The sequence below is a fragment of the Peromyscus leucopus genome, chromosome 13, assembly GCF_004664715.2.
Source record: "Peromyscus leucopus breed LL Stock chromosome 13, UCI_PerLeu_2.1, whole genome shotgun sequence".
NCBI classification, from domain to species: Eukaryota; Metazoa; Chordata; class Mammalia; order Rodentia; family Cricetidae; genus Peromyscus; species Peromyscus leucopus.
This window is the reverse complement of record NC_051074.1, coordinates 8,810,542-8,835,771: the sequence shown is the minus strand read 5'-3', so window position 1 is coordinate 8,835,771 and position 25,230 is coordinate 8,810,542. Positions and strand designations below refer to the sequence as shown.

Here is a 25,230-nt window from a genome sequence, read left to right as displayed (position 1 = left end):
GAATCCACTCAGTTCTCTTCCACCTGAGACAGGTGGCCCAGGCCAGACTGGGAAACAGGGGACTGCTGAGAAAAGGATACCCCCATGATTTACCTGGGCTGTTCCATGCCCCCAAATGCTATGGGACTGGACAGCGTAAATGCCCGGGAGCGATTGTTCTTTAAATGTGGCTCTGTGGTTTATCGAAGGTGAAATAGTGGAAATAATGAAAACATTTAAAGAAATCCATTAGGTATAAGGAAAAAAGAGGGAGCTAGGAGTAATGGGAAAGAAAGATGGGGTTCAGAAGACTCATTATTATGCCTGTGAAGATCCAGAAAATAGGTGGTTTTGAAAGAATTGACCCAGAGTGACCCTGAACTACCCATGGGAAATATCCCTCAGCTGGAGAGCAGCACTGAGCACTGAAGGACCAGGGAGGTCTTTGCACAGGATACAGAGCTTGAGAACAGGGAGCCCAAGTAGGTGGTTTCTGTACATCAGGGGAAAAAAGTCACAATTCAGGGTCCAGATAAGATGGTTTCCTGTTCTCAGTGGCAGATTCAACAATAAGAAGACATGGCTCATCATTGTCTTCACATTTCTGAAGGAATGGTTTTCAATCTGGAGTGCTGTCCATAGCCAAAGGAAGCACATTTTCACACATGTGAGAGTACCTCTCAAACCTCCTCTTCCAAGTCCAGTTTGGTCTGAGTTGCTGCAGAATGAGAAGAAACCAAGAGCAAGAAGTGTAACAGAAGTGATGGGAGAATACCGTAGGACTTAGGCCAGGAGATGATGGGGAGGGCAAATCTTGGTAGGAAGTTGTGCGGGAGCCCAGGATGCCTGGCCACATGGGAGCAAGTGGACCTTTAAAGACAGGCGTTTCTGCGGCTGGCCTGCTCCTGCTGCTGCTGCTCTCTTAAGGACTGGGTACCCAGTTGAGTCCGTGTAGACCTATTTTGAACCACATCATTCCACCTACTCTTAGCCCCGCCACCTCCGTTACCTGAGGACACTGCTTCCTCTGAGGGCCTTCCTCAGAGGCTGCTCAGCTGCACCTGAGTCCTAGAGTGGCCGCGGTACAGGGAGAAGAGCAATGCTGTGCAACTTGCTTCCTGGATCATGGGAAGTCCTCCTGAGTCCCCACCAGACACAGTGCTGGGCAGTCCTTGCTGCTTGGCGTCACTCATATACTTGCCCCAGATAGGCTCTAGTCATTTGTCCTAGACGATTGGGCTCCAAAGAACTCTTCGACCTTAGCCTGTCATGTGTCATTGTATCTCACTTAGGCCCACTGCCTTTATTCTGACCAGAGAGGGACTACACTTTCAGGATTGCCTGTGCCACAGAGAAGCAAGAGGGTGGTAGGTTCATGGGGTTCCCAGGGACTCGGTGAGAGTGACTCTGTGCTGAGGTGGCATGTGAACTGTGTTCCTTTTTGTCCTTTTACTTGATGACTGTGCCCTTGGATGTCGATGACACGCCAGTGTCCTCACCCTCCCTTCTCCCACCCTAACTCTCCCCCCACCCCCATACAGGCAAATGTCAGTGAGAGGAAGTCATGGTTACATAGTTGAAATATCTATTATTTTTCCCTGGAGCTGAATGAGTTATTCTTTACTGAGGCGACCCTCGACTCTGGTATATTTCCTGAACAGTGCTGCTTTCATTCCGTGTCTGTGTGATGGTGTGAAATGGTGTCAGGGAAAGAGGAGTGACCCGCGTAATGGAAAGCAGGGTCTGGGGGGAGAGCTGGAGGCTTTTCCTGTAGGAGGGCTTGCTCCCAGCAGACCTGCCTTTCTCCTTGGAGCACTGAATGTGGTCTTTGTGTCCTCACTGACGTCATAGGTCCAATTGTATTGATAAGCTTTTCAAAGCACAGCCTATGGAGGGGTTTTCAGCCCTCCATAGACTATTCCTGAGAATACAGGCGGTTTTGTTTTGATGCTATGTTCTTTAAGAAGAGAGGATTTCGTTTTCTTCTCCTGGAGCCCTGGGTCAAAAGCACCAGCAGCCTCTGTTAGGAACTTGTGGCATTTCCAGTGGTTTTGATACAGAAATAGCACAAGTCATTCTTGACGCAACTGCCAGTGCCGTCCTCTCATGAGTGAATGGGGACCATGGCCTCAATCTCTGCAGCTGGCACTTGAGCAGAGCTACAGCCACGCCTCTTGGCCTCCTGATGATGGCTGTGGGGATGGGCAGGCCATGTTCTCAGGAGCCCTTGGCCAAGTCTCCTTGCCTGTGTCGGTTCCAGGCCTCATTTTGTATCTGCCAAGGTGGCCTTACTTGAGAGGAAACAACAACAGTAATTAAGTTATGGGATGTGAGTCGCAGGTAACAAGGGGCCTTTGATCTACTTCCTCTCAGCTTCTGTAGCCAAGAATGGAGTTCTGATTGGCACTTCACGATGCAGGTCCAGGCAGTCTTTCGGTCCCTTCCCAGCACTCAGTGTAACAAGGAAATGCTTTTTGGAGCTCACTGGCAGACTCCACTGCAGACAGTGCTGGTTCCCAACACCACCCTTTCTGCTCTTCGTGTCCAACAGTTGAGAGCAGGCCCACTGTGGATTTGAGGAGGGTCTCAGTGGACTCTCACATGGGTCTTGCTGGCTTCGCGGTTCTTGGACTGTGGGAGAGAAGATCTCCCTTTTTCTTCAACCCTCAGTGTAGGTACCCTCAGAGACCTGTAGTCCACACAGAGCTCACAACAGGAGAGCTTGGAATTAGCCCTGCCCTTGGCTTCTTCCTCTTTAGCTGTTGGGCTGCTGGAAGTTAGGGAATGGGGCCTGGCCATCATGCATTTCATGAATTAGGGATTGGAAAAGAAGATCTGGGCAGAAACTGACCTTTGGGATAGATGGTACTTGTACAGAAAGGTCAGATACCTGTGGGGCAGTAAACATGGATGACGCTTGAGTGAAGAGGAGGTCCAGCCGTCTTCATCCTGTGTGGTGGGCATGGTGCCATTCCACTCACCTTTCAGTCTGGCTTACAGATTTAGGGCACCTTAAATACTCAGGGTTACACTTCAATTACAGCTTTAAAAATAGTGCCTGAGGAACTAAAACATCAGTAAATTGAGCATATTGAGTAAAGAAGCAACAAAATTCAAAACAAACAATGCGATCTGTCCTGCCCTGTCTTCAGATTTAGTTTGTTATGATAAGGCTATGTTCAGTGCATGGTAAGCACCTTCCGAGTCCCCTCTCCCCGCTCTTCTTCAAAGAGTATGCCCTGCCCACATTCAGAGAACCCCACGACCCCTTTACATTACTTGGTGGGGTGCTCGCCACCTTTGACCCGCAGCTCAGGAGCTATACTGCCTGTGTTGCAATGGGAAGTGTATCAGTGCTGTGTAGCTGGCCTCTGATTGAAGAAAGAGGGTCATTTGTTAGCACACTCACATTAGTATCCTTTGGACCAAGTGTGAAGGTGCTTTCCTTGTAACAGGCTCTAAGGCCAGCCTCAGGGCCGAAGAACTACTATGGAAATTGTCCCAGCTGGCTGTCATTCTGCCCTGTGACTGAGGTGGAGCTGCTGAGCAGCTCAGTCTGGCCACTGCCTGGAGCTAAGCATCCCATCCCCAGCTGCCCTCTGCACACTCTGCCCTGCCAGTCCCTAAGCATTCAGTTTTGTACCGGCTGTGCCCCACAGAGGCCAAAGGAAGGGATTAGATCCCTTGGAGCTGGAGTTATAGGCAGCTGTGAGCCACTTAGCATGGGTGTTGGAAACTGAACTCTGGTCCTTTAGAAGAGCAGCAAGTGTGTTTAACCTCTGAGTCATCTCACCAGCCCCGCCATCCTTGTTACCAGTATGTGGATACAGTAGTAGAAATGACTGGCCTATCATGTTCTTGAAGTTAACCAAAACAATCCTTTTAAAGGTTGTGTATTTGGTTTTTTTAAAGAGATGCTAGGCATGCCTAATGGTACCCCTCTGTGGAAATTAGAAATGGGCAGATAGCATGCTCTTGTGCCCAGCATCTTTGATACAACCTTGTTAATATGTAAGATCGTAGGTCATGTCAGCAAAATTGTAGCAGGAGTCACACCTGCCCTCTCCCCCAGAGCCAAGTGAAGTAATACAGGAAAAGATAGTTTACAAGCTGTGAGACAGTGTCATGGTTTCATTAATTTTTCATGTGTTTTTATTTAAACTAAACTATCCTGTTTAACCAGACATTAAGAATATATAATTGATTAATTATAGGCTAGTTTTCACCCCTAGTCAATTCATATTCTAAAATAAAGTGGCCACAGACTAAGCCCATCAGGGACCATATGTGTGTATAACTAAGAAAGATGATGTGACTTATCCTAGGCAGTCAGAGGCAAGCTAACCAGCTTGCGGCAGTCTCATTTAATCAAGAGATTGACAGGTTAAAGGCTGTGAGTTCAAACTGGGGGATAGGTAAAACCCCAGCAAGAAGCACCTGCAGTTACCTACTGCTCAGTCGGACAGCACAGCTGGCCCCTGAGGAAGGAACTTGCCCTGAGTCTCCTTCAGGAAGTGGTCCCCTTTAATTCCTTATCCTCTACAATGTCTTATCCTTAAAAGAGAAACTGAGTAAACATGGAAATAATGTTGTTCTATAAAACCTGAATTATTTGTATTTTTCCATCTTGTTTCATTTTATAATAAAAGAGATCAAAAAGGACAAAAAGGAAAGATAAGTAATCCAGTCTTTGTTCCTGTGTGAGAGAGAGAATCCTGCCCATGGTGCAAGCATATAGCAAATAAAAAGCTTAGAGTGTACCTAGCTTGAGCCAAGGTACAGAAAGCAAACATCTCTGTAAGTAGCCAGAGCCTTGCCTCCTTGATGAGGAGGAGCAGAAGCATTGGCTTGGTAAGACCAGGTAGTCTCATGGACCTCTGGGGGGGTTTTGTTGGACATGAAGATCTCCAGTTGCCTTACACTTGCTTGGTCTTCTTGTGGCTGGGCAGGCTGCTGTCTCAAGGCCCAGATATTTCTTGGGTTCTATCTGCTCCTACCCCTCTGTCAGTCTAGCCCTGGAGGACTTAGTGGTGACCACAGGGCCAGATCACAAACCAGGGTGGTGCAGGGACATGGGATGTGAAGATGGTGATTTTCATGGGGAACCCAAGAGGGTCTACATTATGGCTATACCCCTCCCTCCTTGGTCCTATCCTGTACTCTCTCTAGGGTTCTGGTGACTGTTAGATCTCTTCCCAGCCTTACCCTAGAAGGACAAGGAAGAGTCCTGGGACCAGGGATCCAATCATTTGGCCACTAAGGCCAGTTTTGGGAGTTGCTGTGTAGGAGTGGCTACAGGGGACCAATAGAAACAAGCACCTTTCTTACTCAAGTCTGTGGGCTCAAGATTGTCAAATATGGTTTATAAACCTAGGGAGAGGGCTTCAGGCAGGTCTTGGTCCAAGACCATCCTGCATCTGTGAGTAGAAAGCCCTAAAAATTCAGCAAGAAGCAAGGGTACAGAATAGCCACTGTTAGAGGACTCTAGTTAAGGCGAAATCCATAAGGGACAGGAGCTGACGTCAGGCACCTGCCACCAGTGTTGCACTTGAACTTCCCTCTAACCTTGAGTCCCTTCCAGGGGACAGTGTTCTTGCCTCCTTCCCTCGGGCTCAGTGCTTGTGTGGGGGCAGATGAAGCCCTGCATCCAGGGCAGTGGGGAGGGAGGGGCTTTCTGGAGGTAGGGTCCACAGAGCCTTTGCCCTAACCCAGGGACTGTCTGCAGAGATGCCTGTTGACAGCTGCTGTATGGAAGCGCCACACAGGAAGGAGCCCCATGCATGACACACTGCTCATAACTAACGGCCTGTGACACGTGAGGGGCCGCTTCAAGTTGGACACTTACTCTTTTATCATTAATTATGGTTTAAAAATTTTGTGTACCTGCATATGTGCATTTGTGTACCTGCATAGGTGGGTAGGTCATGCATGCTATGGCACACTTGTAAAAGATAGATAGAGGGTAGCTTTCAAGAGTTGGATCTGCACTTCCATTGCATGGGTGCTGGAGACTGAACTCAAGTTGTCAGGCATGGTGGCAGGTACCTTTGCTCATACACTTATCCATCTCCCTGACCCTGTGTTGATAATTGAAAACTTACCTTTCCTCCACATTGTTTCTCTTGCTTTAATTTGCAATTAATTTTGTAAGCACCGAGACTGACTCAGCTTCTGCTTTAAATCAGAATCGCGGTGGCCTCTCCTTGGCAGAACATGGGCACAGTGTGAGTGCAGAACACACTGATGAACGCTCATGCTGCCCGCCAGGAGCACACTTTATTGGCTGCAGTCGGTTGGGTAAACATGTTTTTCAAGAGGGTGCTTATTTTACCATGGCAACAGGCTCTCCGCTTGAGTGTCTATCTGGACCACTTCTATGGCACACACTGTTCTTGAGGCTCATACATAGCTCTGCAGTGGCTTCATTAGGAGAAGGGGCAGAAACAAAGTACAGGCGGTTTGCCCATCCAAGTACTGGCACTTGGCTCCTCGCATGGCTAAGCGGAGCCTTTTACTGTAGTTTCCCTTTATTGACTTTTCAATATGACGTCAGGTGGGCCGTTGGGTTTGCAATAGGGTCCCTTGAGAGTGGAGCCCTCCACTTTGGCAAAGGGTAGGGAGTAAGAACTCCATGCAAGTGTGTCTCCTGGCCAGATCTGCCACTGCCCTGAGATCTTTGTGCTTGAGGACAGAGCCCCAGGATTCCCTGAGCTTTGTGCTTTGAGCCTGTCAGGCCATTGACCAAGGGACACCAGATGCCCTTTGAGCCGCTAACATCCCATGATAGTTGTCATCTAGGCTTTACAGGGAAGAAGGACCCAGACCCCAGGGCTAGCCTTGCTGCCTCAGTGACCCATTCTCCCATGTTGTACTCTCTCCACAGTGGACGTGGCTACGGCGCTGCCTCTGCAAGTGGCCCCTGCAGCAGTACCCATGGACCTACGCCTGGACCACCAGTTCTCTCTGCCCTTGGAACCCGCGCTGCGGGAGCAGCAGCTGCAGCAGGAGCTTCTAGCACTGAAGCAGAAGCAGCAGATCCAGCGGCAGATCCTCATTGCTGAGTTCCAGCGCCAGCACGAGCAGCTGTCCCGGCAGCATGAAGCCCAGCTGCATGAACACATCAAGGTGAGCAGCATCCTTGGGTTCCGTGTCATACCCGTCCTTCTGTCCAGGGTCTGTTCACCCGTGGAGGGCTGAGACATGTGGACTAGCTACCCCTGGGTGACCCCTGCTTCTTCCCCATGGTTGGTGTGATTTCATCTAGTGCTGAGGTATGGACAGGTGACAGCTGCCCTTTCTGTGCCCATGATGGGCAGCACCCATCTGGTGCTTAGACCCATGGACCAGGCAGGTAACTTCTGGGTGACACCTGCTCCTTCTGTCCTCAGGATTGGGATCATCCATGGAATGCTAAGACCTGAGAACCAGATAGCCTCTGGGTGGCACGTGATTCCTTCTGTCCCCAAGAAGGACCCAGAGTGTCAAGATCCAGGAACCAGGTGACCCTCACCATAAGATTGCTGTAAATGTCCTAGGCCTTATGGCTCCTGCAGAGGACACAGGAACTCATGGTGTAGAAGTTTTTTTCTAAAAGTGCATACCCATGTAAGAAAATAGCCAGTGAGAAAACAGGCCCAAAGTGGTGGACACCTCAGAGGACTCAGGGTTCGTTGTGGTTTTCATCAGATTTTCCCATTGACTTTTCATAATTAAACGCCCTCACCCCAAAAAAGAAAAAGAACAAGGAAGAAAAAAACTGTTAACAAAGACCTTTTTAATGCTTACTCTCTATAGTTGCTCAATCTGATCCCAGAATTTAAATTAAATAAGTGGAAAGAAACATGCATGTAGATGCTATATGGTGAGGCTATAAGGCCAGGAATGTCTCTACTAAGAACCATGTTGAGCCACACTGTCCAGTAAAAACCATCTGCAGTAGTCACATTAAAGCATAAAGCCTCCCATACCAGTTGTACAAGTTGCCCACAGCTGTGTAACAGAATCACCCAACACATCACGGTTTCAGCAATAATGATTTCTGCAGGTCAGGGATTCAGGAACAGCCACTGGCTCCTGCCAAGTCTCGTGTGATTGCACTGTGTTGGTCAGGGTAATCTCAAGGTAGGCCTGAAGGAGGCCTAGCTGGGCTCGGAATGGAGGATGTATGGTGGCTACTCACTTCCCAGCAGTACTTTCCCAGAACCACCTTGCCCACCCAGTAGGACCAAGATGGCGCCCAGCATCTAAGACCCCTGAGCCTGGATTGGCACTAAGCACCTCTGCAGTGCTGCCATCACCAGAGCAGTCTCCAACCATGGAGGGCCCTGGGCAATGACTTCTGTCTGTAGGTCATGATGTGGATTGCTGAGGAGACTGCACAAGCTGTTCCTGGTTCAGATAACACATTACGGAGCCCTGCCTGCCCTGGTGAGCAGGCCCAGCAGCAGCCCTGGTTCCCCTTTCAGGAATGTGTGTGCTGAGAACATTGTCCTGCTTGGGCCTTATAAGAAAAGAGGATCTAGGAAACCTCACTCAGGGCTCTGAGAGCTGTCTACAAGGAGGCCAGGGTCTTGGGTAGTCGTCCTGGGATGCAGGGCTGTTGCTGCTGCTCCTGCTGTTGCTCTGTTCTCTTGGGTTGGGGGGCGGGGGGAGGGGGGCGGCTAGTTAAGGACTCCATCAGCACTAGGCTCTTCACACTCCCAGTCCTTTCCTGCCTGGTAGGAGAGGCCAACATCAGGCCAAGGGAAGAAAGCCTTGCTTACAGTTGCCTAGTGCTCTGCTCTGGACGGCCAGGCCCACTTCCCATGGGGCCGTGTTTTCCAGGACGAGGAGCTGGGTGTTTGAGACTGGCCTCAGGCAGGGGCCATATGCCAGCTGGAAAACAGTAGAAGTCATTCCAGGTAATGGCACCCAGTGACCCTGGTGTGCCAGCTGACAGAATGCCACCTCACCAGGCTGCTTGTCTTAGTCTCTGCATGACCCCGTCTCACCGTTTGTTTTTACAAGTTCACGGTCTGTCCCCTCCCTGTGCTTCCAGGTCTTGCTGCTGCACTGCAGCTCTGGACAGGCCTGTAGGATGTCTGTCTTGTAACCTTGAGCTTTTGCTGTGCTTTGGAGATCCTGTCCCAGAGGCTGGTACTGTAGTCGGGTTTCTGGGCTAAGTCCCTCTCTGAAGGATGGCCCTGAACACGGGCACTCTGCCAGGGATATACCTAGGCTAATTCCAGGCATTTGGGTGGTGATAATGAGGATAGGTCAAAGGTCCTCTCTGTCCTCAGAGTAAGCAATAGAGTGAGCCCTGTGACATGAGACACAGGTTCAGGGATGTAGACCTCGGCTGGACACAGCCTAACTGTCCTGGCTACCTCAGAACCAGCCATACCTATGCACGCACTGACTTTCCTTTAGATTCAGTGTGGATCCCGGCCAAAGACAGACTCAAGAGCTCTGCTGAGTTTTAGTTTACCTGTGGTGTCCTTGCCATTGAGCATTCCTCCTCCCCATAGCTGTTTATACACAGGAGCCTTGTCAGCAGCAAGCAGCATGGCAGGAAGACAGGACTGGGTGTGCAGTGGGAGGCTCTATCAGGTGTGGTGAGGAGTAGTTTTGTGCTCTCCTCCTGTCAGTTGATTATCTGTTCCCATGGTTCAAGCAGTAAGAGTCTCAGGAATAAATCTCCCTGCCTATGTGCATTTTCAAGAAGCATAAAGAATATAAAGAACCTTGAGTTAGGGTCCCGTCAGCCAGGGTGACCGGGTGCCTGGTGTCAGCTCAGCTCAGTCCCTAGGAGCATGCCTTTCTACCCTACAGTTCTAGACCCTAGGAGAGACGCTGGAAGCCTAGAAACCTGGCTGTAGAGCTGGCCGTTGAGATAGGACCTCAGAATCATAGAAATTGAAGGATACATTTTTTGTGTGTTTTAATTTTTTCATTAAAACTGAGATCATAAAAGCCTTTAGACTATATAATTGTGTCACTGCATTAGCAGTCCTTTGTTTTGATGGCTTAAACTCTCTTCATGCCATCATATTGTTAACAACACTTGGCAGTGGTGTTTGTCAGACAGATTTCTTGAACACACAATCTAATTAGTGTCATTAAATCATCAGTGAATTTGAATAGAATTTATAATTGGAACAGGAGTAGTTTTTAAAGTAGAACTTCAGTTGTTAATTTGGGGTAAACAAGGTCTTTCCAGGGGTTGTAATTCTCAGAATCACCCTATCCCTGCTGTAAGCCCTGCTCTTCTGCTCATTTCCCTTAGCATTAATTTCTGGAATTGCCCCTGTAAAGGTGGTAGCTGTTTCAGACCCAGGTGGCATGGAAGATCAAGACAGTGACTTAGAATAGCCACCTTGTGGGTTTGCAGTACTATTTTTAGTATTTAGAAGTATTCTCTACCAAAGTAATGCACGTTCCTAGCGTTTCTACTTGAAAAGTAGCGTGGGGTTAGCAGGTAGCAGTGGTCCCTGCCCCTCTGCCACTCCAGAGACACATGGCCAGCCTTGTTCTCCATCATGACTTGGAACAGAAGTTCTGTCCTCTGGAGGATGATTGCTCACGTACTCACTACATCCTGAATGCACATGTATGAACCTTCTGAGCCTGGTGTGGCCTCACCTGTCCTTCTGGTTAAAGAATTAAATGTTTAATTACTGTGACTTTCATACGTGTGCTGTTCAGCTAAATTCCCTAGGACAGGCGTTAGATGACCTTTCCTGTGTAGCTGTTGGTTTTTCTGGCATTCATAGTATCTCCCTTTCTGATCATTGAATTTCCTATGTAAATCCAGTATCCCAACCTGAGGGGCTGATGGCCAGTCTAAAATGAGTGGCACAGGAACTGGCTTTCCAAGACAGAGAACTTCCTCAGAAATTGCAAGAGCATTCAGCCTAGGATAGACACAGATGCATCCAGAGAGGCTGGGTGGGAGGCAGCTGAAGGATTAAGACAGCATGCATGTTGCTGTGGAGCAGAGAAGAGCATCTGCACTGCCATGATACAAGACCCTTGGGCACAGGGACTTGCTGTGGGGCTGGTACTACAACATGTTAGCCACAGCAAGAAGCAGTGACCACTCCTCTTAGAGCCTGAGGGACAGGACCAGGGACACTCCTAGACCACCTGTCCTTACCTCGCTGGCCTCTCTATCCTCTCTCACATTTCCTGCATGTCTTAGTTTGTGTTACTATTGCTGTGATGAAACGCTATGAACAAAAGCAAGTTGGGGAGGAAAAGGTTTATTTTATTTATATTGGCTTATGCTTCCACATCTATAGTTTATCAGGACAGGAACTTGGGATGGGAACCTGGATGCAGGAGCTGATGCAGAGGCCATGGAGGTGAGCTGCTTACTGCCTTGCTCAGCCTGCTTTATTATAGAACCCAGGACCACCAGCCCAGGGATGGCACCACCCACATCAGTCACTCATTAAGAAAATAGACTGCAGGCCTGTCCCAAGCCCAGTCTTATGGAGGCATTTTTCAAGTGAGGGTCCCTCCTCTTAGGTAACTGTAACCTGTGTAAAGTCAGTAGAAAATGAGCCCGCACAGTGCACGTCTATGGCTGCCAGTGTAGTCAACCATCTCTGTTTGCCTTGTGACTGTCTGCATTTCTTCTAACATTGTCTCTGCTATTTTCAGTTGCATTGCTGGTCTTTTCATGTAGGTGTAGGAGTGCTCTTTATGAATAAGGGACATTATTCCAGCCTCCACTGTTCATTCTCACTTGATACAGAGTAGTTCCCCACTTGTCGTATCATGAATCAAATGTTCTTTCTGAAGAGATTTAAAATGCCACCTCTGTTCCCTCTCGTGCATATTTATATGTCTGTCCTCTATCTAGCTTGCTACATCCTTGTGCTGGCACCAGGCAGCTCCAGTGATACCCACGTAGACGCTAGACTGCCTGCCCGCCTCCCCACACCTTGTCCCTCTTGTCTGGCCTGTTTCTTTCCCAGATGAACTTCACAGCCATTCTCATGAAGTCTTCACAATTATGCTGGGAACCATTTGAAATTGTTAGGTAATAGCTTCCTAGGATTGAATTTATACTCCAAAAAAAAAGTTATTTGACTCGAATTTCTACCCTAGTAAATTGTTGTTTTTATTTTTCATGTAATGCATATAAATGTTTAATCTGGGATAGTTTGTATTTTTGTTTTTATTGCAGATAAATCTGTTTCTGCATTTTTATTTTTCCTGCTCTCTTACTGCCAGTCTATAGATGAGCTCTGCATTTCACTCTTTTGTGTTATCTAGAATAACTGGATAGAATTTTCTGGGATTGATTTTGTTTTCATGTCTTCTGGGTTACTGATGTTACCTGCAAACAAAAATTGTTTCCTTTTATTATTCTCCTGAATTAACTGAAATTTTCATAATTCTGTGAAGATCAGTGATGCTCTCCCTGGCACTGTGGGGTAGTCCCTGCTTTGAGGTGTGGGTGCTGACTTAGATCCTACCACCATCTTCTTGCTGGCCAAGATTGCTGCCTCTGACGGCCCAGCAGCATCCAAGTGCTCCGTCCCGTTCCCCAGTCTCTAGAGTCCAGCAGGTGGAGACTACAACTCAAACTCAGGCAGTCAGCACCAGAGGAAAGGGACTCTGGCTTGCTTTATACCTGTGTGGTCACTTTCCTTGTGGCTATGACCAGATGCCTGACAGACAGCAGCTTGAAGGGTTAATTCTGCCTCACAGTTGAAAAGGGGGTCCAGTCTATGGCCAATGAGGCATGGTGGCAGAAGTACAAGGTGGCTTGTCATTTGGGATCTGTCAGGACCAGAGACAAATTCTGATGCCTACCACCTTTTCTCTTTTTCTAATCTAGGGCTCCAGCCCAGGGAATGATACTATCACATTTAAGGAAGACCTTTCATCTTTTAAATCTTTCTGGAACATCTCATAGATGCACCCAGGGTTGTTTTCTTGATGTTTTTAAATCTCATCAAGTTGACAATAAAGATTAGTCTTCAGACTACCTGTTGTTCCAAGTAGCCCATGATTGGAAAGGAACCTGTGCCCCTGCCTGGTACCCGGGAAGTCATGTCCCTGGTTACTTGGTCAGCCTTAAGGCCACAGGAGTGGGGCAGATCAGCCCCATGCTTGAGGTTCTCTGTGACAGGCCCAACTTTACCTTTTGCCCAAGGGCAGTGATGGCCACTCTGGTGCCATCCTGACTATGCCTCATTTGTGCCAGGAGCTCCTGGCTTCTGAGCATCAGGCTTCATGTTTCCCAAATGTCCTTTAACTCTGCTTTCTCCTCTGGGTTGTGGTGTCTGCAGACAAGAGTGAGATTCATTGTATTTCCAGGTAAGAGTGGAAGTTGGTAATCTTCATAAAACCTTGGATATGGTAGGACATAAGCAGTAACACTGGCCATTCTTTGCTGCCACTGGCCATCAGTTGTATGGCTATCCCAGGTTTTCTGATGCCTTCTGTGTGTTAGGATGATGAAGACTAGGCCCTGCTGGCACCTGAAGGGTCAGATCTAAAGCTACCATGGGCAGGAGAGTATAGTGCTGAGCTAGGGCTTGAAGGAAAAGCTGGTGTTAAGCTGTTGATGGATGGGGAGAGGCTTGGAAGAGCTCTATACTCTAGGAGGTGCACAGCCTCCCTGAGAAAACACACACACACACACACACACACACACACACACACACTCACTCACTCACTCACACACTGCAGGCTGCTGTGCTGCTTTGGGTCTCTGTGCTTGTATCTTCTTGTCTACTGCTCCTGCCATCTCTGTCCTCCTGACACCTCCACTGTTCTTTACACCCTATACCCTGGTGATGCTGTAGTTCAGCCCCTGGGATACCTCCTATTCCAACCCTGGCACGGGCTCCACTGTTGGTGCTCACCTCCCTTTCCTGGACCTTACTGCTGGACGGTGCACCTGCTTGTCTTTAACACTTAAGTGTCTGGTTTCGGGTGGAGATGGTGAATGACAGACCCACTGGGGGGTGCTGCTCACTGCTGGGCGTACCTGGAAGGATAGATTGTTTCCAGGGTGCTGTAATGAGGTTGCCTTTGGATTTGAGCCAGTTGGTCCAGTGAGTGGAGATGGAAATGGTTTCTTATTGAGAGCCCTGGGACATTTTAGTCCCCGGTGCTCCATTACAAACCCTGGACAAACAACACACATCCTGCCAGTCAACAGCTTCACGCCCATGGATGACTTTATTTCTTTGCTCTGTTAATATGTTTCAGCTAAAGAGAATAATGGTGCCTGCCCTGTGCTTATCTCAGGAAAGTACATGAGATCTGCCTTAAAGGCTCTTTGAGCATCTTTGAGTATAGTTGCAGAACAGCATATTTGGCCTTGGTGGCTTTAAGGAAACAAATGTCCAGGTCCGTCAAGACAGATGGGACTCAACACAGCAGTCTGGTTGTCTCCTCTCTTTCCTTCCTCACACTCTGCCCCAGACTTGGATTTCACGCTTTCTTCCAGAGTGTGTTTGACTTATCCTAGTTTTATCTCCAATGTTATCGTTTTTTGTTTTTTTAAATAATATGAGGGTAGATGGCAAGGGAGCTGTTAGTCTACATCTGGGTAGACTAATGGGTCTTTCACAGTGCAGAAAGCTTGGGAACAGGCCAGCTGTGCTTCAGGACAAGCTGCTTTGGAAACTGGTGTAGGCTATACCATCACGGCCACTCATGATCTTGAACAGAGTCCATCTGTAGCAAAAGTCTGTGCAGTAGTGAAAGGGAAGAAAGATTATGCATTTGCTTAGCTTGGCTTGAGTCCCACAATGGTGTGTGCAAGGACGGGGCATGCGGACTTGTGCCCATAGGGGCTACACTGCTGTTGCCCTTGCTATCTGGCCTGTCTCTGGTAGTTCCCATCTACAGGGTGACAACTCTCATCTCTTCCTTGGTGTTAACATGTTAAGTATGAAGTCTAGCTGGACTGGATCTATCTGGCCCACATCAGAGGTGATAGTAGCCCTTCTCTGGCTACTCTGTGCTGACTCTGGCCATCAGATGTGTGACTATCCTGGGTTCACTGACAACCTTCTGGCCCTGCTGGCACCCAGAGGGTAAGGATTGAAGTTACTGTAGCCAGGAGGGTGCTATGGAGGCAAGATCAGTGCATACTTTCATTCTGGGAAGCAGGCAGGCGGCTGTACCCCCAACATGGAACGGGTATGCAGTGTACATTTTACTGATAAATTGTCATGTATTGTTTGAACTAACTGAAGAACTGGCCCTGGAAGTGGGGTTCCCTTCCCCATTTCAGACCCAAACATGTTAGTCTCAAAGTTCCCCTGTCTGGGAATAGGTGTATGCTCTCTGTGACAGAGAGCATAAAACCCTGTGTTGAGAGTACCTAGGAGGTAAACCTTTTACAGAGGAGGCCACTGTTGTTTGACTTGTAGTATCCAAGTGCCTGCAGTGGGAACAGGAAGCTGGAAGGTCAGCCATAGAGAGAGCTCAATCAGAGCTCCAGCGGACTAGCTCAACCAACCCAGTTGGTTTCTGCTCGATGTGGTGAGCAGAACTGGATGATATCTATCTACCACTGTTTGTTCTTTTTTTTTTTTTTTTTTTTTTTTTAGATTTATTTATTTATTATGTATACAATGCTCTGCCTGCATGTATGCCTGCAGGCCAGAAGAGGGCACCAGATCTCATTACAGATGGTTGTGAGCCACCATGTGGTTGCTGGGAATTGAACTCAGGACCTCTGGAAGAGCAGCCAGTGCTCTTAACCTCTGAACCATCTCTCCAGCCCCCAACTGTTTGTTCTTTTGTTGGAAGCCTCACCTGAAGTGAAGGGACACTTTGCTGCACCATAGACATTTTCTGTTGGCAACTCCAGCAGACTGTCTCAGTGGGGCTTTCCCAGTTATTTAAGCCTGAAGTCTCCTCTGATGCTGTGCTTACCCAGCTTAATGGTGTTTTACAGTTGTTTATCTATCTGTTGTTTTTGTCTATCTGCTACTTGCTGTTTATCCTGTTACTTTGCTTGCTATATACGTAATAAATTCACTCATTCCAAGTGATAAGCCTAGCAGTTGTAGAACAGTCTCTAGTACATCAGGCCAGCTGTTGGGTGTAGGAGTCCATCTCTAAGCATCAAAATGAGTCAGGGACCAGCTTTTATTGAAAATACTGGATATGCTTAAAGGGCTATACAAATCCAACTATACAGTATGAGGCCCAGTAATGTGAGGAAGTTGGCTCAATGCCTGTGGGTGGTTTTGAGTCTAGATTTACCATATTGCTGAGCTAGATGCCCCGGACTATAAGCGATCAACTATAGGTGATCTGCTTATGCTTAGTTCCACGTTTGGAACACACACACACACACACACACACACACACACAGAGTTTATTTTTATTTTATGTTCATTGGTGTTTTGTCTGCATATATGCCTGTGCGAGGGTATCATAAGCCCTGGAACTGGAGTTATAGACAGTTGGGTGCCATATTGGTGCTGAGAATTGAACTCATGTCCTCTGGAAGAGCAACCCATGCTCTTAGTTGCTGAGCCATCTCTCCAGCCCCTTAGTATTAGTTTTAATCAGAAAAACACCCTTAACTTTTTAAATATTGTCAACTTGACAGAACCTAGAATAACCTAGGAGACAAACATCTTGGTGTGTCTGTGATGGCATTCTAGATTGTATTAATTGAGAATTGGGAAGATACACCTTAAATATGGGCAACACTGTTCCACAGGCTGGGGTCCTGGACTGAATAAAAAGGAGAAAGTAAACTGAGCACCAGCATTCTTCTCTCTGCTTCCTGACTGGTCCCCACCATGATAGACTGTGTGTTCTCCAGCTGTCCTAATTGGGCTTACTATTGCTGTAGTGAAACACCATGACCAAAGCAACTTGGGGAGGAAAGGGTTTATTCAGCTTCTCCTTCCACATCACAGTTCATCATGAAGGAAGTCAGGGCAGGAACTCAAGTAGGACAGGAACCTGAAGGTAGGAGCTGATGCAGAGGCCATGGAGGGGTGCTGCTTATTTGCATGCTCTTCATGGCTTGTTTAGCCTGATTTCTTCTTATAGACCACCAGCCTTTCAGGGATGGCACTACCCACAATGGGCTAGCCTTCCCCTATCAATCACCATGTAAGAAAATGCCTCACAAACTTGCCTACAGCCAGATTTTATGAAGGCATTTTCTTAATTGAGGTTCCAACCTCTCAGATGACTTCAGCTTGTGTCAAGTTGACATAAAACTATCCAGCACATTAACTCTGAACCAAAATATACACTTCCTTAAGCTGCTTTCATCAGATGTTCCGTCACAACAAAGGCACTTTGGAGAAGACACCTGCTGTTGGGCCTTCCCCCATGTTAAAGTCCGTGTGCCTCCTCGATCAGCTGTGGTCATCAGGACACCCTGGGCACGTGTGGCTGTAGGATACACACACACAGGCTCACAAACCTGACGTGCCTGCCCTAGGGATATTAGGGCCATATAGTACTCCTGGGGTCCAAGAAACAGCTTCCTAAATGGCCATGGCCTCAGCTTCTGTTGAGGCTGGACCTGAGACGTTGATATTTGAACAGTGTTGTGAACAGCATTATGATGTTAGTAGTGTGTACTATCAGATTGAGCTTGGCTGTAACCTCTTCTCGTTGGCTGGTCAGTAATCACTAGGGATAATGGGAACTTCCTGGAGACCCAGAAGATTCCCTGTCCTGCTGGAGCAGTGGACGAACACCTGATCTCAGCATCAGGCCTTTCAGCATAGAAAGCTCCTATTTTTGTTTACTATTGAAAAGTCTGATTGGGTTTACACTGAAAAGATGTCTATTAAATTGTCAAGTAATTCAAAACTTGGAGTCAAATAAGCTAAGTTTGGGATGAGTATGTGCTTCAAAACTGAGATTTGGCTTAAAGGTGAGCCGGTTTAAGTTCCGAGTAGAATAGTGGGGCTGCTGTTGCTGATTTTGTTAGAAAAATTAGGCCATGTGTCTTACTTTTCTATTGCTTTGATAAGAAGAAAGCGTTCCATATTTCTTTGCTTCTAGAAAAGAATTTCCTATTCCCACTGCAGGCACTTGTATATGAGACAAACAACAGTGGCCTCCTCTGCAAAAGGTTTACCTCCTGGCTGTTTTGTGCTCTCTGTCACAGAATTGGGGGGCTCATGGTTTTAGAGGGTGAGCCCATGACCATCATGGCGGGGAGTGTGGCAGCAGGCAGACATAGCGTGGGAGCAGTAGCCAAGAAGGCATATCTTGTGGTACAGTCACAAGGCAGGAAGAGCTAGCTGAGAATAGTGTGGGTTTTTGAAACCTCAAAGCCTGCCCCTAGGGGCATACCTCCTAATCCTTCCCAAACAGTTCTGTCAACTGGAGACCAAGTATTCAAATATATGAGCCATTCTCATTCAGACCCCCACACCATGGTCATCTTGTTTTACTATTTCATGTGGTGGTGGTGTTTGAATCTGCCCGAGATCTCTTCCCAGCAGTTCTCCCCCTGCCATGGCATGGTAGTGTTACCAAGGGAGGAGGGCTAGGTTTACTCACTGTAAAAGCAACACTTCCAGAAGGCCTGCTGTTACAGCCTGAGTTTTGCACTCCAGTGGTGGGTGTCTACATGTGTGCCACCCTTCTTCCTGGATAATGCAGGCCCTGCCCTTGGGGACTCAAGGAGGGAGTTCCTTGTGACAGATACTGTGTGTGATCAGATAGAGGAGAGAATTAAGATCCGGGGGTCTGAGATGCCAAGGGTCACTGTTAGAGTGTCCCGACTGTGCTGGGCTGAGGAGCAGAGATCTGGTTAGTCCTTTCTGCCCTGACTGAGTGACTGTAAAGTGCAGAACATCACAATAGTGTGATGTGGTGACACTCACATAGGGCCAGCATTGTTGCTGTAGGGTGTCTTTGGGAATCTGATTGTTGTTTGTAATCTAAAATGTTGACTGTGGTACAGTTTTCCTGGACTTCTGTGCCTCATGAATTTCAAGTTCGTGTGTCTTTGTGGCTGTTAACAGGAAGCCCACTTCCCTTCTGGGTCCCAGGGGAGAGTCCTGTGGGTCTGTTTAGCAGTGGCCCACTCCGTGCTCCTGAGTTAGGTGACTCTCAACAGGGCTAGGTGATTAGGGTTGTTTTTTGCAATGGATGATTATAAATTGATTATAATATTATTTTTAAAATGCCACCATGTTTGCTTTCTGAAGGTAATTAAAACAGGTATATTACCTGATGCCAGTTGCCTAGTGACACCTTGTACGTGCCATTACCTGTGAACACCACCACCATACCTTTAAACACTCTATGAACCCCCTTATTCACAGATGTTATTCTGGCAGCCATACAGTCCATGGTGTTTCCCCAAAATGATGGGGAACAGCCTCTTGGAATGAAACTAATAGAGGATATGGCTTCATCTCCATGCCTTTACTTGTGGTGTATAGTATTGTAATTTGGTTTTCCTGTAAAGGATAGGAAAGTGTTACTGTTCTGAAGCTATTATCTTAAGTCCTGGAGCTGGGTTCAGTGGCTTAGTGCCATTGGCCAGGAGGAGCCTAGATCCCAACTTGTATTAGACCTATCTATACTGCCTGCTATCAGCAAGGGTGACTAAGTGAAGATGTGATTTTGAGACTGTAGATCTCTTGGGCTTGGTCATTCATCCAGCTAGGTTGTGTCTCCCTGACATCTTGATCTCAGGATGACATTTAGTATCCTCTGTTCGACACCATTCTCTTTGGAACATGTCTTTCAGAAGCAGACTCAAGGTAAGATGTTGAAGTGCAAATGCCAACCTCACACCAGACCTTTAGAGTGTTTTCATGGCCCCTTGTCATTTGGTCTTCATTGTGGGGCAACCCTTCTGCCCAGTGGAAGCATTGAGAAAGCAGCTGGCAAAGGACAGACCAAGCTAGGCCAGGCAGCTGGCCTGCCCATCCTTTCCTGTGCCACCTCACAGTCCTCAGAAGCATGATGCCAGCTCAGGGCATAGAGCCACTTGCTTCCTTTGGTCTTGCTGTCTCTTAAAAGACCATTTCAGTGCCTGTTTGAAATATAAACCAGAGAGCCAACAGTCTGACCTGCTGGCCCTCAGCTGGCGCCTCCTGCTCCTGCTACTTCTGGACACAATGTGAGACCTTCTGCAAGTGGCCTTTCTGTGGGAAAGGTACTCTAGGCAGGCCACCCCTGCCTGAGCACAGTTTTCCAATGTTTTCTCATTCCCATTTCTGAGCTATTGTGGGAATGCCTGTCCTCTCTTCAGTTAATCTATCCCCATACACCTGGTTAGGAATGACCACTGCGCCAGCATATTCTTAGTGAATATGTTTGTAGACAGAGCTCATTTTCTCAAGAGAGCCCTTGTAAATCCCCTCAGACAGGGAGTATGGGGCCTCTGCAGTTGCGAGTGTCACCTGCTCCGTCTGCCAGTAAATCTTTGCTGCACATGACCACAGTTGTGACTGGACAGCTCTAAGAAGTCCTGTGAGGCCCTGGCACCGGGCTGCTTCCTTAGCAACAAGAAAGCAAGGCCAAGGATGCCCGTTCTGCAGGTTGTGGGGACATAGCACAAGTGAGGACAGAGCTGTAGTCACTGTCCTAAGGGCTAGCCTCAGCCCCAGAGTGTCTATGATAGGTGTGGCAGCCTGAGAATTTGCCTGGATCTCCCAGACTAGACCCACAGGGCAGTGTCTAGTACCTCCTGTATTATGCATGAGGCATGAGTAAGCTGGTGGTCCTGTTTGTTTTGCTCATGAAGTTCTTAGGTTTCACTGAAAGTCATCTCCATGGCTCAATTCCTATATCTCATGCCTGGGATGCACAGGCTTGATTGTTGGAGTGGATAAAGAATATTCATCTTATAAAATCATACACTTGCTGTCACTTTTCCATCACATTCTTGATAACGATGTGACTTGAACTTCATGTGCTGAGTAAGTGGCGTATTACGATTCTGATCAGGACAAACTCAGAGCAGTTTACAGTCCCACCTTTTTAATCTATCCAGTGCTGTAGTTGACTGTGGAAGCTGGTGACAGACACTGTCTTGGGAAATCCAACCAGTGAGCTGCAAGGCCTGTGGTTAGGGTACAGGCCAAGCCTCTGTGTGGCTTGGACTTGTGGAAGCATGGACTTGGAGAGATGTGTGTCAGGGTTAACTGTGGCTGGGCTAACCTCCTGGCTTCCTCCTGGATTGGGGAGGATTGTCCAGGTGACCCTTGGAGCTGGCGTGGTACATACAGCACTGTCTGTAGTGCCTGAAGGCTGGCCCAGGCTCCTCTTTTGAGTGATCACCCAGCACCATTTTGGACATGTCTCCGGTACATCCTGTCTGTCTTCCAGAAAGCCTTGCTGGAGACCATGAGAGGCAACATCCATGAAGGGCAGCTAGCTATCTTCACACTCATGTGCACTGACACCACACCTGTGCACATTCAGACGCACTCAGGCTTGGACCTCATCTGTGTGCTAGTTCATACATTCATGCATAGATTGAAGGGCTAGCTGTTTGCCCACGTGGGCATCATCGAAACCCTCTGCTCAGGAGCCAGCCCACCTAACCCAAAACCTTCACCTCAGTGGCCTTCCTTGAGCTGCTCTCTCTTTGTCAGGGACCTCTAAAGGAACAGGCCTGATACACCGTGTGTATGTATATTAAAGGGGGGTTAGTAGACTGGCCTACATGCTGTGGTCTGGTAACCTCATGACGAAAGGCCTACAATGCAGCAGTTGTTCAGTCTGTGAGGTTGGATGTCTCAGCAAGCCAAGTCTGGCACAGACGTTCTGGAGGATTCCTTATTTTCAGTCTAAGTTGGAATCCCAAAGAAGTAGGCTCTAATACTGTCAAAGAAATGAATGTCTCAGTAGCAGGACAGATGAACCTGTCTGTGAGAGTGAGGGAAAGCAGACAAAAGCAAAGCTTCCTTCTTCCGTTTCCGTTGTGTGGGCTGCCACCCTGAGGGTGGCTCTTTCTGTGTCAGATAATCTGATTAGGAAATCCCACACAAAACCAGGTGTGTTGGTGCGCCCAGCACTCGGGAGGCAGAGGTATCTCTGAGTTCTAGGCCAGCCTGGGCTACATTGTGAGTTCCTGGACTGTCAGGACTATGTACTTGTCTCAAAATATAAGGAAAAAGAAAAAGAAAGAAAGAAGAAAAGAAAATTCCTCACAGGAGGGCATAACAGATTGGGGTTTCAGTTCCTTCCAGATGTAGTCAAATTAGCAAGCAAACTTGGCAAATTGCCACCGCAGGCTCCTTCCAGGCTGTGAAGATTGAGGTTTCCCCGAGGGGGAAACGTACTCCAAAGGTCCCAACCACCGGTTGGTTTCCTGTCATGGCTGCATTCTGTGCTGTGACCTTCTGCACAGTCCTGAGTGGCTGAATGTCCTGTTCTAGTCTGCTCCATACTTAATCACTGATCACTCACTCTGGTGAGGACACGCTGTGTCAGATTTTTTTTCACGGGCCACCTGGATTGCTTGATTACCACTCCCTGCCACTCTTCCTTCCATGAGGAAGCAACACCCAAAAAGTGCCCATGCCCACAGGGTAACCACTCATTAATGCAGTAAAGGCTGGAAATAGCTCTTAGGCCAAGAGGAGCCAGTGGCCCTGCTGAAGTGCCCGCCAGGCTCCCTGCTTGGGTGGAGGCAGGGTTCTTGTCTGCCCTTTGCAGTGCAGTGGCAGGGATCTGCCTAGTCGAGTAAGCATTTTCCCCGTTTGTTTTTGACCATGTCCAGAATCCTTACTCGTGGGCAGATCGTTAGTCTTCTCAACTGATGGCAGTATTCACCTGCAGTTTATCTATGCATCATAAATCCTGCAGTCTCTCTTCTGTCCCCTCACCGGCGTCTTCTCTTTGTCATGTCCCAGTGGTCTTTCCTGCTCCAGAACTTGACAGTGATAGAACCTTATTGACTTCTTCATGCTCTTGTCTGTGCCACCTGCTGCCCTGTTGAATTGCTTGTTTCTGACTCAGCCTTGTGCTTCTGCCTGTTGGTAACTAATTCTGCTCTGAGGTAGTAGGCAGCATTGCCTCAGGTGAGTGCGTGCATACCATTGTCTGGTTGCTCACCTTGAGGAGCTTAAACTTGGCTCTGGTCTGCCATGTGTGTTGCAAGCACACTCTTAATGTGGACTCTTGGTGGTTGAATCCCTATGGTGGAGTTTCAGAAGTCTTCCATGGCTAAGAAAATGCCAGCATTGTGCGAACTGGCCTCACTATTTCAGCTCTGTGGGGCATACTCAAAGAGCATTTACACCCTAAAAGGTCACCTGCTCTTCCTGAGTACTCTGCACAGATCCAAGGCTGTTCTGTGAATCTTGCCCTTAAAGGGGCAGAGGAATTTCAGGCCTTGGCAACCTGTCTCCTCTGTAGCCACCGTCGATGAGTGGGCAGGTGGGCAGGTGGCACCCCGGGACCCCTCGTCAGGGAGTGGTGGGCTGGTTCCTGGGTGTCCGTGGGTCTCCAGGGCTCTGACCTCTGTCCTCCTCTGCCTGCAGCAGCAGCAGGAGATGCTGGCCATGAAGCACCAGCAGGAGCTGCTGGAGCACCAGCGGAAACTGGAGCGGCACCGGCAGGAGCAGGAGCTGGAGAAGCAGCACCGGGAGCAGAAGCTGCAGCAGCTCAAGAACAAGGAGAAGGGCAAAGAGAGTGAGTGCTGGTGGGCACAGTGAGGACTCAGGGCGGCCCTACCCGGCCACTGCCTCTGCTGCCTGTGCTGCTGCCCCGGCGGCAGCAGTTCTGGAGGGGCTTGTCACCCCACATCGAGTCATCGGCGTTCAGGGTGATGAGTTCAGGTCACTTCTCTTGGGCGTAGAGGCAAACCAGTGGCCCTGCTTTTGGCTTCATCCAGGTGTCAGGAAGGACTCAGTATCAGCCTCGGTGCAGGGGCATTCTGGGGCTCCCATGTTGACTCAGGCATCTTGAGACTACTTGACAGAACTCTTTGCAGATGCACAGAATATTAAAGCTGTAAAGCACACTGCCTTCCAACTCCGAGGTCTTCCCTAAATTGTCTTTGGATATATTTTCTAAGTGCCCCTGAAGTAGGTGTCAGCCTGTAGATGGACATGCAGCTGAGGATGCAGTTCTTGTGGGGCCAGTCCTCCTTTGAGGCCCACTCCTCCCATAGTCTTGCTTGATGATACAGAGATGATGTGGTTGACCTCCCTAAGAAGAGCCCTCCTTGACAGTAGCTGAGAGGCCACAGGTAGCACGTTATTGCTAAAATCTACCGTGCAGACTGTATTAGTTACTGTCCTGTTGCTAGGATGGAAATATACCATGACCAAAAGCACTAAAGACACACTGAATTCATTATGGCTTATGGTTCCAGAGGGTCTGAGTCTGTTACAGCAGGGACGATAGGGGAAGACAACAGAAGCAGGAGCAGGCTGAGCACATTTCAACCACACATGGGAAAGGGGGAGAGGGAGAGCAGGAAGTGGGGGAAGGCTAGAAACCCTCCAAGCCCACCTCCCCAGTGACATACGTCCCCTAGCAAGACTACACCTCCTAAAGGTTCTATAAAGTCCATGTACATCACCACCAATTAGGACCAGTTATTAAAATACACAAGCCTGTGGGGGGGGACATTTGTCATTTAGACACCACATGGACAGACCCCCCAAAATCCTTTATCTGCAAACACTGAAAATGGCTAGCTATCTTTACAGATCATTGTAACAAATTTTTGTATGAATTTTAATCTCCATCTGTACCACATAACAAGATGCATATGCTTAAAACATTCTTGTAAAGTCTGTTATTTGACGTTGTTTGAGAATCATTTTGGCATGTGATATACAAAGATGCAGACAGATAAGTCTGTGACAACAAGGAATAACCTGGGAGCTGGGATACTAGCACCTAGGCACCATCCACCCAGCAAAGAACCAACTGGACCACTGGGCCTCTGTCTTTCCCCTTCCCCCACACCGCTGCTGTCGGTCATCTTAATCCCAGCTCTGTCCTAGGCCCTCTGACATCTGGTGCTGCTTTACTGAGGGGAAGTAGGAGTCTGACTGGTCTGCACAGTCCCCTTCCAGGATATGCTCAGTCAGGTCTTTACCTGTGCTTCAGGTGAGACAGCTCCCTTTGCCTTGGTGTAGGGCTACCCCCTGCACGTTACGGAACAAAGCTCGTGGTGAGTTGTGTGCACTGTCAGCTCTTTCCTCCCTTTGAGTGGTGACTTTTGGCTCGTAATGGTGTTTGTTAAGCACAGGATTCTCTGTTCTAGCTTAGTCCACTCTCTCAGTTTTCTTTCTGTACTTTTGGGTTGTATTTTAGAAACCACTC

At 48.2% G+C, this 25,230-nt stretch overlaps 1 protein-coding gene across 1 annotated transcript in view; it reads left to right on the top strand.

Moving 5' to 3' along the window:
* The window catches only part of Hdac4 (histone deacetylase 4), a 275,958-nt gene that overhangs the window by 151,600 nt on the left and 99,128 nt on the right, over window positions 1–25,230 (top strand). The window contains exons 4-5 of the mRNA XM_037210476.1: window positions 6,863–7,104; window positions 23,433–23,583. Coding sequence (XP_037066371.1) covers window positions 6,863–7,104; window positions 23,433–23,583 — 393 coding nt within the window. The remainder of the gene's footprint in view (window positions 1–6,862; window positions 7,105–23,432; window positions 23,584–25,230) is intronic.